This window comes from Zonotrichia albicollis, chromosome 7, assembly GCF_047830755.1.
Source record: "Zonotrichia albicollis isolate bZonAlb1 chromosome 7, bZonAlb1.hap1, whole genome shotgun sequence".
NCBI classification, from domain to species: domain Eukaryota; kingdom Metazoa; phylum Chordata; class Aves; order Passeriformes; family Passerellidae; genus Zonotrichia; species Zonotrichia albicollis.
Genome location: NC_133825.1, coordinates 22,515,913 through 22,535,042, shown reverse-complemented (window position 1 = coordinate 22,535,042; position 19,130 = coordinate 22,515,913). Strand labels below are relative to the sequence as shown.

The following is a 19,130-nucleotide window of genomic DNA, read 5'->3' as shown; positions in this document are numbered from 1 at the left end:
TGCCTTAATGAAACTGGCAGCAACCTAAGTTATCTGTGAGCTCTCTGCTCTTGTCAGAGGTTCAGAAGTTAGAAACAGTCAACCAGTGGCAGATCTGCATCTAAAGGCCTTGGCAATGTTTAGTTTCCCTAGGAAACCAGCTAAAAATGAAACAGAACAACTCCTGCCAAAAAAGGACTCTCAAAACCCCTATATCCTTTATTTGTTAGGGCCTGAGAGAAAGTCTGAAACAGGCATACAATTCTGAAACGTGCATACAATTTAAATGTAAAATAGAACAGTACAAGTTACAAAGTAGAATTTCCTGAACTATTGTGAATATGTAATACATTTCAAATCACAGCTAAAAAGCACAAACTGGGTAAACCAGAGCCAAATCCCATTCCTTACAAGAGATGTGTGTGAAAAGCACCCAGCAATTGCCAGTGCACTGAAGTAAAGAAATGCTCATTCATGCTGCAGACTGCCAGGGTACCCAGAGAGTTACAAAAGCCCACTCATGCTGAGCACCCTACTTTCCCAAGGAAAATGCTTAGTAAAACTATGTTCCCCAGCCTTGAGTTCTCTCTGCTGCCCTTCAAGTGATGAGTTTTGCCTTTCTGTCTGGGCTTCCCTTTGGTGAAAGGAAGTGGACTTTAAATGAAAAAATCCTTTTGTGATCAAGGCACTTGCAGTTTCAGGGAAGCTGGCAGGTCACATTAAAGCTCATGTGAATACAAGGCTGCCTCATCTTGCTAGATTTGAACTCACATGACTCAACTTGAAGTAGAGAACACGTTTTTGCTTTAGATGAAGACACAGCTGCAATAAATGGCACAAGTTGTTGCCAGCCAAAGAATGAGGTAAACTGATGTGAATGAGGTTCACAGTAATAAACTAAAATGGAACTGTTTGTCTCTCTCCTTTGTTTAGTGACATGTGGAAGCACAAATCATGAAAGGCCAGTCACTTCTCTAATACACAGTTATATTAAAAGCAATGGAAAACTAAGGGCAATGCTTTGCCTCAATTTCACTGTTAGCTGAAGAGCACTGGAGCAATTAGGCCAGTGACCCAGAGCAGTGTCACTTGGATCGGAATCTGGCCCCAAGCAACTTGTCTGGGGTCACACAGTCAGAGCCTTCATCTGAGATCTGTTTTCCTTTGTTGTTAGTCCTGGAGACATAGGCAGGACTATGTCTCACAGTCCCACAGTCTCAGACACAGCTGTACATTTTATTCACCAGAAGAGACAAACCTCATGCCATAAAAGCTTTGTATCCCTTCCTACTCCAAAATCTGCCCCTTTAGGAATCAACAGGGTGGGAGTGGGCTGAAAAATTTTATTCCCGTTTTCAGCAGAGCAGCACTGAGATAGCATCCTTACAAAAATACAACACAAAATGGGCCTGCAGTCTGAAGTGTGGTCAGAATTTCACATTGGCTAGATAATAATAGAGATCTGAATGAATTGCATATGATAGGTTGATCTGGGAGAGATTTTGTAGTAGTTTCCAACATACTTGCTTTCCAAGTCTGGAATTCTGTATGACTGAAGGTGGGCATTAAACCCAAATGTAAGGACTGTAAAGTTAATTTTAATTTTTAAATGGCATTTAAATTAAGTAAGATGGTGGTTTAGAGCCTTTTACATCCCTTGTAGTCTTCTTTCCCTTTCAGCAACTGAGAAATGCACATTTTAATTAAAATTTGTTTTTCAAATGTATCTTGTAGCCAGCACATGCTGAGAAGAGCCACTTACCACCCATGTACTGCAGGCTTGCTGTGCTGAACAAAATGGGAGTATTTAATTAGGAGGAAATACTGTGGTGGCTTAGTGTTTGTGGGCTGCAATAATGATGTCCTTTTTGGTTTCAAGAAGATAGAATTGCCCTTGCCTGGCTCTGATGGCAGAGCCATGAAAAACAATGGTTTGCCAGTAGATTTTTTTTTTTTTTTTTTTTTGCATACTGCAACTCTCCTTTCACAGAAGGTCATAGAGAAGTTTGTTTGGCTTTACATGACAAGGTACAGTAAAAAATGAAGCCATGTTTAGTAAAAGCAGGCTGAGAAGGTTGGAGGGAACTGGGTATAAATTGTTTTGCATACAGGAGTGACTCGACAGCCAGGATGAGAAGCAAGATGCTGATGGATGGTGGCGACATTTGCACTCAGTCTCAGCTTGTCTGGCCATTTGTTTGTTTGGGTTTGGAATTCATGGGTCATAAAAGGAGATCCCAGCACTTCTCAGCTCTCTATCCAGGGATTTGGTCAGTCCTTAGAGGATGGTAGGGTCAAAGGATCTCAGTAGATCTCCAAATCTTAGATACAGGGGAGAGTTGTCCTCATAGCATGGATGGCAGTTTAATCTTCTAGCCTAAGTGGTTTTTCAGTCCTAGAGTTTTCCTAGTGCTAAGTTTAGAAAAATGTGGCTATCTCATTATTTACAACCTTTCAGTTGCATATTTCCATCTGAAACCTAAAGTTTTCCTTTTTTATATTTTCTCCATTTATTTTAATACAGTGAAATCTAAATTTTGTATGAAGCTGTGTGTGTTTAGATTAGCATATTACTGTGTTAACACTTGTAATAAAATTGCAAAAAGAAAAGAGGAAAAAATTCAATAATAAAGGCCCAACCTTGTGGGACATAAAGTACTTTATAAAGGCATAGAGACCTCCAGTGTTTTTACAAATATTTTTTTAAAAAAATCTAATAGGAGTAAGGGGAACTCTAAAAAAGGTAATTGTATCAAGAGAGACTTCATCTATTTCCATTTCAGTATTCAATCAAGGGGTTTGGCTGCTGTTGACATTCTGAAAATGTGGTTTAGTTTTGAATGAGTAAAGTATAAATATTAAATACTTCCAAGATGTCAAATAACTTCAGGATATCAAATAACAATTAAATCTTAGTGAAAGAATAAGGTCAGCCTTGCCAATTCAGCCATTGATCTGATTTGCAGTCAGGGTTTGTGTTATGCTTTGGGTTTGTGGAGTTTGTGTACATAGTGGTAATCATGTTTTCAGAAGTTCTTGAGTAATTCAGCTTAGATTCCATTGATTTCAATAAGACTTTTGCAAATAATTTAGCTATTTCTGAAGATGTTACTAATCATTACTTAAATTTTTGTTCTTAATAAGGATGGGTCAAAAATCAAAGGAAGAATTGTTGCTGATTTAGACCATTTGGCTGATAGCATCAGAGGACAATGTACAGTGATATATCTGAATTTTCTCTATGGTAATAGCAAGAGAGGAAACAATTATTTTGAGGAATTAGTTTAATGATGCAATTAAATGCACTATTTATTTAAAATAAATTACAGTTATTAAATAATTTGTCTATAATTGAAGTTAGCAAGTTATAAATTCATCCACATTCAAACTTAAATGGTCCTGAGATATTTGATCCTATCAGTGCTTTCAGAAAAAATATTGTGGGGATAAATGATGTATTTGACACAGAAATTCATAAAAATTATTCTTGAAAAGTTTATCCCTTTTAAAGTATTAGTCAAAGGATATTTCTGAGTCAATGACACATAGATTTCTTTGCTAAGGAGTTCAGAAATTGACTACAATGTAAAATGTACTATTTATCCCCATTATTTGTCTTTTTTCTCTGGCAGAAATCTTGCAAATTGCTGTTGCATCATGAGAATCAGTCAAATTGATGTGTGTAATTTAGGAAATTATTATAAAGGGTAACTTCAGCTAGCTCTTAGCTTCTGTGACCTCCCTCTCTACTCTCTGAAAAGAATTGGATTCCTCCAGGGCCGAGTTAAATGTGAGAGCTACCTGTAGGTACTCAGATTATCCCATCTAGGAAACTGCCTCTCTTCACTGGATGCAAAGTGAGCCTGAGGAGGCTCACTTCCCAGGGGGATGTTTTGTCAGTATTTTTGTCTTCCTTAGCATAGGAAAAGTATTAGCTGTTTCCATAATAGTCTGGAAAATTCATATATGTACATATATATAAATTCATGTATGTATTTTATGTACATCATATGAAAATTGTACCTAAACATCATTCAAGTCATAGGCATAAAATCTTTTGGAGAATAGCCTTTGCTTTTGGATTAACAGATGGATATTTTGTATCAAAATTATTCCAGGTGTAATGCAAGATATCTATAGTCTTGTCACAGGAGTGAATATCGTTGGTTCTTTTGTTGTTACTGTTTCTGCTGTCATATTTAAGAAATATTTAGGTTTTTTAATTGACTTAGAAGGAATACATATGGCCCAACAAATCCACTGTTGAGAATCTACTATCTATGCCAAAATTTATATTCCACAGAAATCTTATAATGTGACTATTTAATTTCTGCTTACTAATTATAGTAACCTTCTCTGTAAAGATACTCTTAATTTCCTATTGAACATAATGTTGTATTCAGTGCCTGCTGAGAGAATGAGCTGTAAACCAAAGCCTTTCAGTGCTGATAGCATAACCACGTTCCAAAATGTGCCACGGTACCTCTGCTGGCTGCTGCAGAGGTTTGCCACTTGTGCCTTGTATATTCGCAGTGGTGTTGGTGCAACACACACTTTGTGTATCCCCAGTGGTGGTGGAACACACACATTTGAGGAAACAAAGCCCCTGAAGTCCCATCTGCTTTTGTCCAGGGGCATTTTGTTGAAATGAGCCCCTGGGCTGGGTGGGTGATGGAGCACAGGGTCGCAGCCCACGGTTTCCCATGGACACACATGGTCCCCCAGTGCTGTGCTGCCCCTCCAGCATGCAGAGCAGGGCTGCAGGCCCCTGGTGACAGCAGGCACTGGGAAACCAGGCTTGGAGAGAGCAGGAGCTGGGAGCCTGCACAGGGCTGGCAGGCAGAGGCACAGTGAGGGATTGGGCTGCTGCTGATGGGAATCACGGCGCCACTTGCGGAGCGCATTCATCCTCCGGGTGAGAAGGAGGAAGAATCGAGTCCTTTGTAAGGGGCTGAGACAAATTTTTCAGCACAGAAACCAGGCACTCCAGAGATTGCTCAGTGCTTTGTTTATGTGGGCACTCTTTGGGGGGCATTCTCAGCTGAAGGAGATGCCTGTACTGAAGGCACATTTGTACTCGCAGAGTCCAGTTGTGCTCTCTTTGGTTTGTGTGTAGAATATTCCTGCTGAAGTCAATGTCCTCAATTAGCAGGAGACAGATAAATTAAGCTGTTACAACCATGTGATAAGACTGTATATGCACATTTCAAAACCACTCAGTATAGATGCACATATTAATTAAGTAATGCTTTATTCTTGAAACTATTTTTAAAAATAAGTATTGGACACAGTGCACATTTCATACGAGAAAATGCACAGCCGTAGTACCAGACAATGGGGAGGAAATGAGGAGAAGGTTTAGAGGGGTTTATCCCTCTAACAGGATTTCTAGGGTCAGGCATTCTCTCTTCATCTAATTTAGGAATTAGTTTTATAAGGATACTTATTTAGAAAATATTCCTAAATATGCTTATATAAGTATAAAAATCTCTATTGGGAGGTAGTTTACCAGGATTCTGGGGGAGAGAAGAGAGATACTTTAGAGTCAAGACTCTTCACTCATTTTTTTGTACATGAAAAGAGGCACAACAAAAACATCAACATTACTTCTGTGGTTATGGATAAAAAATTCAGCTTTGAAATAGAGTAACTATCCTAGAGAAGTGCACTTACAGAGCCTAACAAATAACAGCCTTGATTTAATATTTGTTTGAATGTTGTTGCATTTGTATTTCCTCTGTGTGATTTCACTGTCTCTCTTGAACAAGGTGTTGCTGTGAACATGAAATGTTGGTATTCAGGTTAATTATTTGCTTGGTGGGGACATATTGTCCTGGCTCTGTAAAATAATTCTATACAGCCAGCAGTTGGACTGGAAGCCATTCATTCCTCAGCACAGGAGCAAAATATGAGACTGTATTTTTGCTTAGTTAAATTTAAAGTAGCAGCTAATATGTAATTTCCTAGCACTTCCCTGTCATTTTTGATGGTTATACAGAATGAAGTTTTCTCCCTTCTGTTGAATTTTTGAGGAAATTAATTACCTTCTCGGTAAATTGGAGAATTCACTCTCAATTACAGCACTTAAATATTGTCAGTCTATATCACATTTCTGTAATTGCAATATTTTATCTCTGTAGATCTGATATATAACCTATCCATTGAATTACCCAGACAAGAAAATGTAGAAAATTTTGTATTTCAGAAGGTGTAAGGGTTTCTCTGTTCATGTTCTGGAGTTCCTGTTTGTAAGTGAGTTGCTCTCAGTTGTTAGCATCCACGTCTATAAGAGGATTTCTTATGTCATGGTACCTAAGACGTGTGTGCTCTTAGACATTGATCCCCTCTCATCAAACATTTCTTCTTCAAAATAGCATAGCTAATATCTCTCATTGTATTGAAAATGTTACCTTGAGAAAGCCACATTCTGATTTCCCCAGTGCATGCATTTTAAAATCTGAATAAGGTGAGATTTTTTTTTCAAATGTGATTCATGATATAAAATTCTGTTTGGCCTTTAGTGTGTTTATTACATGTGCTGTTGGTATCTATCTATCTATTTATCTATCTATCTGTCTATAAACCTGAACTTCCAGGGTCTCAGAAATTGCTTCTCATCCTCATCTGCCCATATTTTGATTTTCAGAGATCTTCCCAGAATGCTTTAAGAATCCAGCATTAGTGTTTAATTTTGTACTTTGTGAGTACAGTCTGGCTTATTTCTTGCTCATGAACCTGAGTCACGTTTCCCTCATCACATTGCTGGGTTTTCATGGAGCTGACAGCTCACAGAAGTAGCTGCAGGAGTTAATGTCTTGTGTGTATTCCCAGACACTACACCCAGCACTTGGTGCACCCTCTCCTGCATGACAGCAGCCCCAGTGAGGGAAATTACATCAGTGCAGGGGAATATTGTGGTGGCACACAGATATTGTGGTCACCCTGGTTCCACTGCCTTTCCTCCCAGTCACTGCCTGTGGGGTATCATCAGGCCTTTCCTGTGCTTTTGTCTTTCCCAACTCATTCAGTGGCTTCTGGATGTCTCACACCCCATAAAAAATTGCAGCAACCCAGAGGCTGCTTTGAGGTGCTTGGATGCAGACTGACATGGTTTGGGTGAGCAGAGCAATCACCACTGAATCTGGGCTTTCTGTTTTGTAGCAAACTTTCAGTCCTGGGGAAAAGGGCAGTGTTAGAGATGGAGGTTCTCCAGGAGCTTGGCATGTTAGGTGTGCTTAGATTTCTTTGTGGTCTTTATACTTCCCTAAAATACGTGTGTTGTATCACCTAGCTTTCTGTCTGAGCATTACCCTACCCCTAACCCAGCACCATGGGATTCCAGATCACAAAGATGTAGGAGCAGCAATGTTGGGGCCCTGCTGGGATAGCCTTGGTGTGCCTTTAGCCCCAGTTTTCCTAAAACTGCAGGCTCTTTGACTCTTTCAACCCTAACCCCTATCCTAACCCTAAAAATTACCTGGAGATTTTCTGCTTGACATTTACTTACAGCTATTTATTCAAAAGCAAAGAAATTAAAAGGAATGGGAGTGCAGATATCTGAAGATGTGTGCCAGATATTAATACTAATGGAAATGATATCTATTTCCAGAAGCACTTTTGCTCTTTGCCACTGGTGTTCTCCAGAATGTTTCTTTCTCTCTGTTATCTTTTGTCAATGGTCATTACTCCTTTGCACATCACCTGAGGCTGAAACCACCTTGGCTGTTTGTAACATAGCTCAGGCCCTGGGTATGGAATAGAAAAGCTCATTTTTAGGTTAATAATTTGCACATTGAGCTATTGTGGATTTGTGGCTTGTATTTCCTGGCTGCATGTCTGTTTAGGGTCTATGCAGTGTTCAGTGTCTCAGTCTGTCCAACTCTCCAGCATCCACACTACATCTTCTACTTAAACACAGAGCCCTGCTCTTGGAAGAGCCAATCATATGAAGCCTTTTCAGTGTACCTGGCAGAGCTTTCAGTCATCTTTCAAACACAAATTGCTTGCAAAAGAAAGCAGTGCCATTTTCTCCCTGCTGGCTTTCTGAAATGTCATGTTGGGAAAAGCACTTACCACGTCTTTCATACGAAGAGAAAGCTTTCAATAATGACTGGTATTTCTGAATGTGTTGCAGCCAGTGCAGCTGTTGAAAATGTCACTGGGTATGGCACAAATAGGGGGCATTTTGAGCAAAACCATGCACTAACTGATTTTGGTAATAGTTGAAAAAGAAAAAAAAAAAGAGCAATAGGATGTTTGAAGAATAGACAACCTTTTAGATATAAATGCATAAAAGAAGACAAAAATTGAAAAATAGTTTTATTAGTTCTTGAAGTCATCAGTAAAAATACATTATTCACAATACTAGCTGGAGACCTATGAATTTTGCAGAGTCTGTGATTGAATTTCACATATCTATGAGCAGAATTTTGAACAATCAAGCCAACAGTAATATTCCTGCATTGAAGTGCTGGAGTAATTCTTTGGCAGAGTATGATGAGAGGCTGAAATGTTCCTAATGTCTTCCAAGTAAAGTTTTTACTTTTATTACTGCACAAACACCTCTGAGTTCAGTTTTTTGTCATTTTTTATCAGTTATAATGAAAGTATAAATACTATCTTTTTCTATAATTAGATGTGACTCTGAATAATTCTGACAATGCATTGCCTCACATCCCTGCATGAGTTTCCCGTCTTCATCATTTGGGAGCTTTCCTGAGTCTCTTACAGAGACACTAGCTTTGGTTCTATCTGTCCTTATCTATATTCAATTTTTATTTTTTTCTTTTCTTTACTTCTTCTCTTATATCATATAGATTTGTTCATTTTTTACCCAATATTTTTTCTCATCTTACTGGGTTGTTTCTTTTTTTCATTTGCTCACTTTTGACTTGAGTGTTATGTAAGTGCAAGAACACCTAACATTTCTGAATTCTAATGTTCATGGAATGTTGAACTACAAAATTGCCTTGGGAACTAAGGGGAGACCTAAATTTAGAACCAGTGATTCTTTTTGGGGTCAATGGTCATTTGTTCATCTCCCATATGTACTTAGAAAAGAACTTCCCAAGAAAACTGCAGGGTCTCAGCTGGGAAAACGGGAAGAATAAAGAACAGAAAATGAAGTTTGCTTGTGTGTTCCTTTTGCTGTGGCTCATCAAAGTGTTAATTGTTTCATTTCAAAGGAATTGCTGTTTTAAATATGTGTGCTCATATGTGTATATGCATCCACCATCTATAAACCTTGCAGAGATTGGCTTTGTTTTGTACTTGAAGTGTGGTTTAAGGATGGACATGATTTCTGCTTGTGTTTAAGTGGCTGACAGATATGAATGGGGCCATTATGTTAACTGTGGGCATTGCTGGCTCCTTAACTGAACCTTGGAGCACTTGATAGCTTCAGGTGCTTTGTCCTGTCAGCCTGCAAGCACACACAGTGCTGATGGCAGCCACTCTGTGCACCGTTATAGTGCTTATTCACCTGAGGAATTCCATCCCTTTCCAATGTTTTCCATCACTGACACCCAGACTTGTGTAACTGTACCCCCAGTGGCTGCTGGGGACCCCCTGTGAGAATTTGTGAGAGGCTGTTCGGGGATGTGCTGGTACTGGAGCCCACAAAATACTGAACTAATTGTCCTTATTTGGGTCCTTCACTGAACAAATTGTGCTTCTTTTCCATGCAGGGAATAAATCACAAGATAGTGGGATTGCAGAGATGGAGGAGCTTCCAGTCCCACACAACATCAAAATAAGTAACATCACGTGTGACTCCTTCAAGATTTCTTGGGACATGGATTCTAAATCCAAGGATCGCATTACTCATTACTTCATCGATCTCAACAAGAAAGAAAACAAGAATTCCAACAAATTCAAACACAAGGTAATTTTCATTTAAAAATCAAGGCACAAATGCTTGATTTTAAACAAATGAATCTCTGTGTTTAATTAACCTTTCAAAGCCAGGCCATGGGAAACAGGAATTGGATATCCAGCAAAGGTGGGTTTTGATTAATCTGGTGGAATTTTGGTTTACCAAAGTACCTTCTCTGTCTCCAGCCTGTGTGCACGTACAAAAAAATACATTTGTTTCACAGAGAACTGCACATTACCTTTTCTGTTTCATTTGAAAGCATTTTTGGTACCTCTGCAATGTAGTGCAAGACTGCCATTTTTATTCCTGACTAGCTCTTCATCAATATTTACAAAATGTGTGTATTCTCTGCCTGTCCTCATTCAGTGACAGACTCCTGAGTGCAACACATATCATTCTAACAGAGAGCCACAAATTCTAATGCACTTCAGGAAGGCTTCCAGCAATTTTAGTTTGCAGCATTCAGCACTGTGACCTGAATATTCATCTGGCCTCTTTCCTCAAGCCTCTGGTGCAGGAACATATTGAAGGCATTGCAGGATCTGCAAATGCTTTACTTACCAAATCCAGCAAAATTTGCTTTGACCTCAGAACAGTTGAAATACTGAGATGTCTAGAGAAACATTGAGATAAAACATTCTTCAAATTTAAAAATTATGTTGGCATTGTCTAAAAGACACAAATAACTGTCCAAACAAATGTAAGGGCTGTAATTTTCCCAGCACCTAAATAACTGTTGGTTTCTAAGCCAGTGAGATAAACAGAAGATATTGCCACCAATTTCTCTGAGGCTTTTTATTGTGAGAGTATTTTTCATGAGATTTCTGTTAATGGCAGGTGTATAATTTTCTTATTTGACCTTTTATTGTTGTTGTTTTTGGTTGGAAGTAACATATGCAGTAAGAGTAATGAAAAATCACTTACTATTTATTGAAATTGAGAATTTTACATTTTTGGCCATGTTGTTGCAGTTGCTAGGAACCAGTGTGTGAAGCACTACTAAACCTAATGTTATAATAGGCATGTATTATGCCCCATTTTTAATAGTAATAGCAAATAAAGCAGGGTACTTTTGCTTTTTTCTTACTAACTTTGGACTGACTGCCTTTGAACTGGAATTCCCATTTTACACTGCAGGAATAAATATACTCTCTAAAGTGGGATAGATTCTTTCTAATTTCATGTATTTTATTATTCTATATGTTTTTTCATTCATGTGCTAACTGGTGTATTCTTGGAACATTTATTTTTGTGAAAAGTAGAGCCATCCTAGTAGAGCAAACACCACATACACTTCAGAATCTTTATCACAGCAATGAGAATAGAATGGAAGGGGGAGAAATTATGTTGGTAGTAGAATAAAGAAAAGCTATTAGATTTATTTTGTGTTTCTCAGCAATTCCCTAGCTTTTTATTGTGCAGTAGTGTTTTGTCAAAGGACAAAGGTAATTGGTTTTGTGAGAACAGAAGACTAAAATCTACAATTAAAATTATGAATAATTTGGATGTCTTGTCAGAATTAACTAAAAATTTATTGCTATTAATTTTGTTAGTGACTTGGTTAAGATTTTTTTGTGTGATTTTTTGATGGTTTTATTCCCAAGCTTGAATGACAGAGATCCAGAGAGTAGAGAGAGGGTGGACAATAGTAAAACATAGACTGAATAATCCAGCTTTGTGCCAGACCATGTGGATGTTGCTTTCATGCATCTTCAGTACTGAGCAATTTCTAGCACAACTTCTAGAACGAAATTTGGTTGATAATTGAAGTGCTCAGATTCCAAATGTGTGAGCCAGGTGTGGTTCAAGACAAGCATCCTTCCTCCCTCTAAGGTGGGCCATAGGAGTTTCCCAGCTGAAGCTCAGCAGCAGGAGCTGATAGCCCAGCACTGGATCCTCACAGCAGGGAACAGATTTCAGTCCCCACCCATGCCCTGACTTCCTAACAAAGCTTTTGCATAAAGGAGGGGGATGGCACTGCCCTAGCTCCTAGCAGAGCTTTTTTAGAGACAAAACAATGAGCCCAACTGCATAGATTTAAAACAGAGCATTGGGATTTACTCCTAGGAGGCATCCAGCACCCTGGCCTGTGCAAGGAGAATCCATCCTTACCTAGCTCACAGGTAGGGTAAAGCACTGCAAGTGCCCATCTCTGTCACAGGTGTTAACACAAGGGACCAGCTTGTTTTCTAACTTAGACAGAATTTACTACAAGTATCAGTTTGCTCAGATGGCTTGGGATATAGACTTCACCTGATAGATCCATGCTCAGACATGGATCTATCAGGTGAACAAAGAGCTCCATGCTCTTTGTTTTCTTGTGTTCCTGGGAACGATTCCACCTTCCAATACTGTTTCTGTTGGCAAATATATAAAGTATATTCAGCATACTTATGGTGCATAAAGTTTTATTATTTTTGACTATTGTCATCATCTCTGTGAAGGAGAAGGTTTGTATTGGTACTGGTGTACAAAGACTAGAATTGCAATAAGATTTTTGTCTTCTTTTCAATTCATTTTGCTTATCTCCTCTCTTTTTTAAAATATAGAAATATGATTAGTCCCATGTAATAAGAAAAATACTCAAATATTTAACAAAACTGGGACTAGAATCTGGGTTTGCTGAGTTCCCATTATGTGTTCTACAAGATGACCTGGCAAAGGGAAGGGTAACATGAAATGGGAGAAAGTTGAAGACTGAAAGCTGCCCCTTTTCCCAAAAAGGAGAGTAGAGTGATTCATACACCTTGCTGCTACTTAGTTATTCAAAGCTCCCAGGCTTTTCTTAGAAATTATTGCCATCCAGGTACCTTTGGAGCTGTCTGGTGGGTGCTGGTAGTGGAGCAGCCATCTGGCACTCCAGAATCCTGGCTCTCCTTGAACTGGCACAGTACCTGCTTTGCACTTCTTTGGTGGCTCAGCCAGGAATGAGAGCTGAGCAGAAGATGAAAGGGAGAAGTGGAGAATCCCCAGAGGATCCTCAATGTGAACATTTGAATATTTCTTCTCTGTTGTGGCCTTTAAAAAAGTGGTGTTTGCTTAGGAAAAAAACAGTGGATTAGAGTTGTGAGAAGCATCACATCTGCCCCTCCTCTCCTGCTGTGCAAGACAGAAATCCCTCAGGGCTGTGGTCTGCCCCTTCCTTTTTACCCCTTTTTTTTTTTTTTTTTTTTGTAGTCCTTCCCTTTTTTTGGTATGGTTAAAGGAGGTAGCTGATGCACAGCTGGAGAGTAAAGCTTTGACACATGGGGCAACAAGGCTTTTAATGTTACATGAAAACTGACAAAATTAATGGGGAAAAAGCCACCTCTGGGGTGTGAGCACAGAGATCTGACCCAGGTGGGAGCTCTTTTACAATAACCCAGGAAGAGGTGACAGGAAGAGCAATGATGTTAACTGTGGCACCTGCTGACTGCATTAGCAGTAGCAGACTCAGTCCAGTGGGATGCCTTCTGGAGTGGTAGCTTCAAATGTCATTTGTTATTTGTTTTTTTTTCTTTGTAATTTTTCTCTACATATTATGAATTGTAGCACAACTCTCTCCTTTCTAGATAAAGTTTTCATCCAACTATTATTTGATTTAAATGATAATTGGCAAAAGACAAATCATGACAACCAAATTTTACCCTGGATTATCACTCAATTACATAAATTCTTGTAATATCTCAAGCTGCTAATTTTACAGTTTCTTAATACAGAAACTGAAGACAATTTTTTGTTGCTAGGAAAACAAAAGGAGAAAGATCTTTTTCCATAACAGAAGACAAGGGGGAAAAAAAATCCTTCAGATCTTGCTTAGAGATCATGACCAGGAAATATCTCCCTTCTATTACTTTTTTCCTTTAAAGTCTACTATGCTATAGGCCTACTATCTACCTATAGTCCTAGTGTAGGACTACTATATATAGGTAGATGATTGTGGACTAGGATTTATAGGTGGACAGTTAAGGATGTTATTTAAAGTGCCCACTTTTCACATGGCAGCTGTCTTACTATTCTGTTATTACTGGTGAATATTCAGTAATAAATATCTCTCATTCTATCACAGCTTCTCAGGTACACTACAGAGAATCATTGAACTCCATTGTGAGTCCTTTCCTTCACAGTTCTTGCATAAAATGTCCCATTGTTCCATTTTTTGTGTCCTTTGGTGGTCTGTACCAAAGGCTTTGGTACTGTTGAAATCAAGTATTTCAACTACAACAAGCAGCTATTTTTCTTGGTTGCACCCTGGGGCTGTGATATCCTCAAAGAGCAAAATAGAAGATTTTAAGGGGCAGTGGAGGGGAAAGCAAGAGGTTCAATGATAGGCTCAAGCTGTTTGCTTCTTCTGGCCATTGCTGTACACAAGGGTATTTTGAAAGATGTGAACCAACCGCAGTTATTCTGCAATGTGCTTAATTATCTCTGTTGAAATTTAGTTTGGAAGGTAGCAGCAGCAGTGTAACTGGACTGATTGACAGCAGGAGGAATTTTGTTTGATTATATTGGCCAAAAGAAACTAGTGAGAGCACAAGAATCTCTTAAATTAAGATAGCTTTGTTCTCAACGGCATGTCTTTCTTTGTTTGCATATGTAAGCATAAATGACCCTAGAGAAAATTATATATTTGGGCTATATATAATAGTATTACTCTACAGTCACTTGGAACAAATCATTCATTCATACAGGCAGGTTATCCCCATGTCTCTTAGAACAGACCTTACACCACAGTCCTCTGGTACTGCTTACTTTGCTGCACCCACAAACTGTGGGAAATAACTCGAGTTTGCAGAGAAAAGCCAGGGTTGGGGGCTACTGCAAAAGCAGAGAAAGAAAGGGTGGCAGATTGGTTTGGTGCCACTGCTGACCTGTGTGTCCCTTGGTGTTTTGTTTGTGCAGGATGTGCCCACCAAGCTGGTGGCCAAGGCTGTTCCGCTGCCCATGACGGTGCGTGGGCACTGGTTCCTGAGCCCCAGGACGGAGTACACGGTGGCGGTGCAGACGGCCTCCAAGCAGGTCGATGGCGACTACGTCGTGTCCGAGTGGAGCGAAATCATCGAGTTCTGCACCGCAGGTAACAGCTGAGGGATCCTGGTCCACAGGCTGCAGTCAATGGGTGCTGCCTCTGCTGCCACACTGGGCTGGGCACCTGCCAGTGCCAGCTCTGCTGGTGCCCTTCAATAGTCACCCCTGGAAACTGGAATTCACACTTTAGCCTTTGTATGTGCTGAGGTTTGGCACGTCAAGCACAAGCAGCTGGACTGCCCTTTGCTTGTGCCATAGCTCAGCTGTCCCAAAGTGCTGTGCCTGGCACCACTGCTTGTCCCAGGCTAGGAAAGGGCCCCCTGTGTGCCTGTCACTGGCTACCAGCACGTGGGGTCAGGTAGAAGGGCAGCTCCCTGACGGCTTAAGACATTCTGCTGCTCTGCCTTCTCTGAATGCTGCAAAGCCTCAGCACCATCAACAGCCCATCTCGAGGGTCACTTTGGCCTGTATTTGATTTAAAAGGCTTCCTTTGGATGAACAAGACTTGCTGCCACTGTGTAAACCTGTGTGAAATCTGAGGACTGAGACAAGCTCAGTATGAATCCCACGTTGGTTGGGAAGCCATTTAAGCTGGGTCCTGAGCAAGCTTTGTTAGTACTGCCATTGGTTATTGGCTCACAACCATGTATACTGTAACTAACAGTTTATCAGCTGATATGAGCCAGAGAGGGCAGTCCTGAGCTCCTCTGCAGTCCTGAGTTGCACTGCAGTCCCAAATACAGGGCAACCAGCCCTGACACAGGAAATCCTGAGCTGAAAGTTGCTGCAGGCTTGCAGAGTCTTCATGAGGAAGGAGTGGGGAGAATCACAAACACCTGCTCCTGCCATCTGATTTGCTTGTTGCCACTGTTGAAAACTGGGGCGTCATGTGATGAATATTGCCAAGTTTTCAGTCTGCGTGTGTCTGTGGCTTTTGGAGAGTGCTGTGGATTTTCCTGCCCCCTGTACTAGCAGTTTGTCTTTCCTTTCCAGATTATTCAAAAGTTCACCTAACACAGCTATTGGAAAAAGCTGAAGTGATTGCAGGCCGTATGCTTAAACTGTCTGTTTTTTATCGGAATCAGCACAAAGAATACTTTGATTATATCAGGTAAGAAACTCAACATATTCAAAGTCCTTTGGCAAATTAAAGGAGTAATGAAAATAAGTAAATAGAGACAGCTGTGCTGAAGCTGGAGCAGAATGCCTGTATGCTTTATGGCCCATTCAGAGGAAGGCAAAGAATAAAACACAACTCATTTCTTTCTCCTTGCTTAACTCAGCACCTCCATTAGGCAATAAAAGTCTGTTTTGAAGCAGAAACTGAGGTACTCACAGGGACTCCAACCTCATAAAAGCATCTGTAACCGTAATGGAGAGTTTAGTAGCCAAATATTTCCACGGTACTGAGAAATTAAGAGTGAGGTGACTGACAGTAGGAGTGTACAACAGTGTGCACAGGCATTTACCTGCATGTGAGAGCTCCATCTCAAATATTTGCTCTCCCATGTACAACCACCCTATTTCCATGTTCAAATGCAGTTATACAGACTCTGCAATCTGAATGTTAATTTATAGATCATGTGGGGAGGAAGAGGGCATTATGTTTAGACAGTGTTAAACCACCATGCTTCAGCTGGAATGACAAAACAGGATAGCTGGAGGTAGGTTCCCTGTTCTGCTGGAGACCCAGTGTGCCCTCCACACAAGGTGGGAATCATCAGGATAAGAGAAAAGCAGATTTTTTGATAGAAGGAGTCAAAGCTCGTTAGAAGAACATGGATGAGAGATAAGCAGTGTGTTGGAAGGCTGCACCACTGACTGCACTTCTTTAATATTCATCAGGAGATAGGGCTCCTGCTGGGCCACATAATTTCAGTTCTGAGTGAGTGTCCCACTAGTACCTGCCTAGAATGGAAAGTTTTTAAAACAACTCAAGGCAATCCAGCTTCAAAGGACAGACTCCACTATATTTGGAAACATTCCCACTTTGTAGTCTTTGGTATGTAATTTATTCCTAGAGTGTGTTGGATATTGCAGAGCATGGGCTTGCTCTTCCCCTTCTGTGTTTTGGAAGGATTATTTTATTGCACATAGGGACACAGCTGCAAAACTCAGTAGAGGTAGAGAATAAATTGAGGTTCTTTGATAACCATAACCACTGCTGCCATCCTGGGCTGGATACCATGGAAGGGAAATGCCTGTGCAGTTCTGATCCTCACATTGCTTTGTTTTCAGCTATGTAATCATAGTGCATCTGCCTTTGTGTTCATTAGTGCTGAAAATTGCCACTGAGGTGAATTTATAGCTGTGGGATTGGACTTATTCTGCCAAGTGTGACTCTAATTGATTGCAGTCTATCTGTTTTTCTTCTTCCTGCTAAGTTCTTTCTTGGTTTGACAGCAATAGAGATGGGTTTGTTTTCCCTCTTAGTGAGCTGGAGACAAAAAGCTGTTTAACCAGGCCAGTGGGAAGCTAAACTACCAGAAGTGGCTGATGGTCCCCTCTTGTGATCAGAAATAGACTAACACAGTCACAAGGGCTATTCCTTCCCCAGTACACCTGTCTGTATGTTATGTTAAAAGCCCATGCCACATGCTTCCTATTAGGGCAAATTCCTTATCATCCCATGCCTGCATGGCCTCTGGTGTCATCACACAGCCTGGAAAAGCTCTGGTAGCACTGGCTCACAGGCAGCTGCTCCTGGTGCTAAAGCAGCACCAAATGGAGGGGGTTGAGGTGAGCTCAGAAGGGGTGTTTGTGTCACTGCAGCTTACCTGGGCTGGAAGCACCAAAAGCAGCTCAGATTCCCCAAAAAGGCAACCATAATTAGCCTAATTGGCCACTGGATGTCAGTATCTTGCCACAGAAATGGAACCTGCTTTCTCAGAATGAAGCCTGGCTTTTCAGGTTGCAGAGGTTTCAGGTGGTTATTTAAACTTATTCAGCCTTATTTTTCCTCTTTTTTTTTCTCCCTGATTAACCTCTTCAGTCATAAAATACTAATTATACCCCCCACTCCAATCAATGTCTTATGAAATTGGGCTTGAGACAATAAGTAGGTAGTATTTGAATGGCTCAGAAAACTTCTGAAATGTATCTTAGAGTAAAATAAAGATGTGCTGCTGAGATTGCAAATAATGAAAAACTAATCACAGCTGGAGATATTACTGAGTTGATTCAGAGCTGTTTTGTTATGTATACACTGAGTTTGTTTGCTTTGACTGCTACCTCCCACTTTAACCAAGCAAAACCTTCTCCCACACAGCACCATTTTACATGGACCTGTTGCAAGTTAAAAGCAGAGAGAGAACATTTCTTTCTTGGCTATTTTTCCCTTTCCTGAAAGAAGGAACAAAGAAAAGTAAAAGCAAAGCAAGAGGGGAATATAAAAATCATAAGAATCTCCAGCCCCACAGCCTCATGCATTTTTAGTCTGTCATGTCAGTGGGTATAAAGACATTGTTCTAAGGGCGCCTAGCAGATATGGTGTTTTGCAGGACTTACAAAAGGAGATGGTTCCCTTTCAGGTATTATTTGGCTGCAGGTGCAGAGGGAGCCAAAGCTGCCACTGGAGCATGTCCAGAGTTGTGTGGGACACAAATACTGGGGAATGCCCTGCTATACATAAAATCTCAGGTGCTAAGGAGGGTTAGAGGGGGTGTTTTGGAGTAATTTCCCAAATTTAGCAGCCTAATGCTGCTGAATGCAATTTGGGATTTGGTGTTTTAAAAATTCACTTGTTTGTTGTACATTTCTTTTCACTGGAATAAAACTGAGCTAAGTTTAAAAAAAAAAATAGTATTTTTCCCCCTTAGGACTAGTGACTGCAGAAGCTGGATAGCAACCAAAATGGAAACTAACCAAATTGCCTAATTCTCTGTGCCCAGCTCTGCACTGATTGAAGTCAGCAGTAGACCAATTAGACTTGAAATGATCATCTGGGGACAAAAAATACTGGCAGACAATACATTCTTTCCTATAACCTCTCTAAAAAGCATCCTTCAGAAATAACTTTTTCTGGCAGTGTTCTACATGAACTATATACTGCCTATGCTAAAAATACATATTAACAAACAGTATATTCAGCATATGGAGACTGACTTGCAATTGTCAACATGTGTTTATTGTTAGAAATGTAGTGTAAGTCTGAATAAATCAGCTAATTAAAGATATTTGTGATTTGGGGGCTTTTTTGTTTGTGCTTTTTTTTGCCTGTTTATGAGACACAGACTGCTGATAGAGAAAGCAGGCTGGAAAAGCAGATTTT

The 19,130-nt window shown here is 40.1% G+C and overlaps 1 protein-coding gene across 2 annotated transcripts in view; it reads left to right on the top strand.

The window, feature by feature from the left end:
- Positions 1 to 19,130, top strand: part of PHYHIPL (phytanoyl-CoA 2-hydroxylase interacting protein like) — a 54,913-nt gene that overhangs the window by 34,229 nt on the left and 1,554 nt on the right. For both annotated transcript variants that reach the window (XM_005488051.4, XM_074544651.1), the window contains exons 2-4: positions 9,666 to 9,862; positions 14,735 to 14,909; positions 15,854 to 15,971. In XM_005488051.4, the coding sequence (XP_005488108.1) occupies positions 9,698 to 9,862; positions 14,735 to 14,909; positions 15,854 to 15,971 (458 nt within the window). In that variant the 5' untranslated portion in view covers positions 9,666 to 9,697. The remainder of the gene's footprint in view (positions 1 to 9,665; positions 9,863 to 14,734; positions 14,910 to 15,853; positions 15,972 to 19,130) is intronic.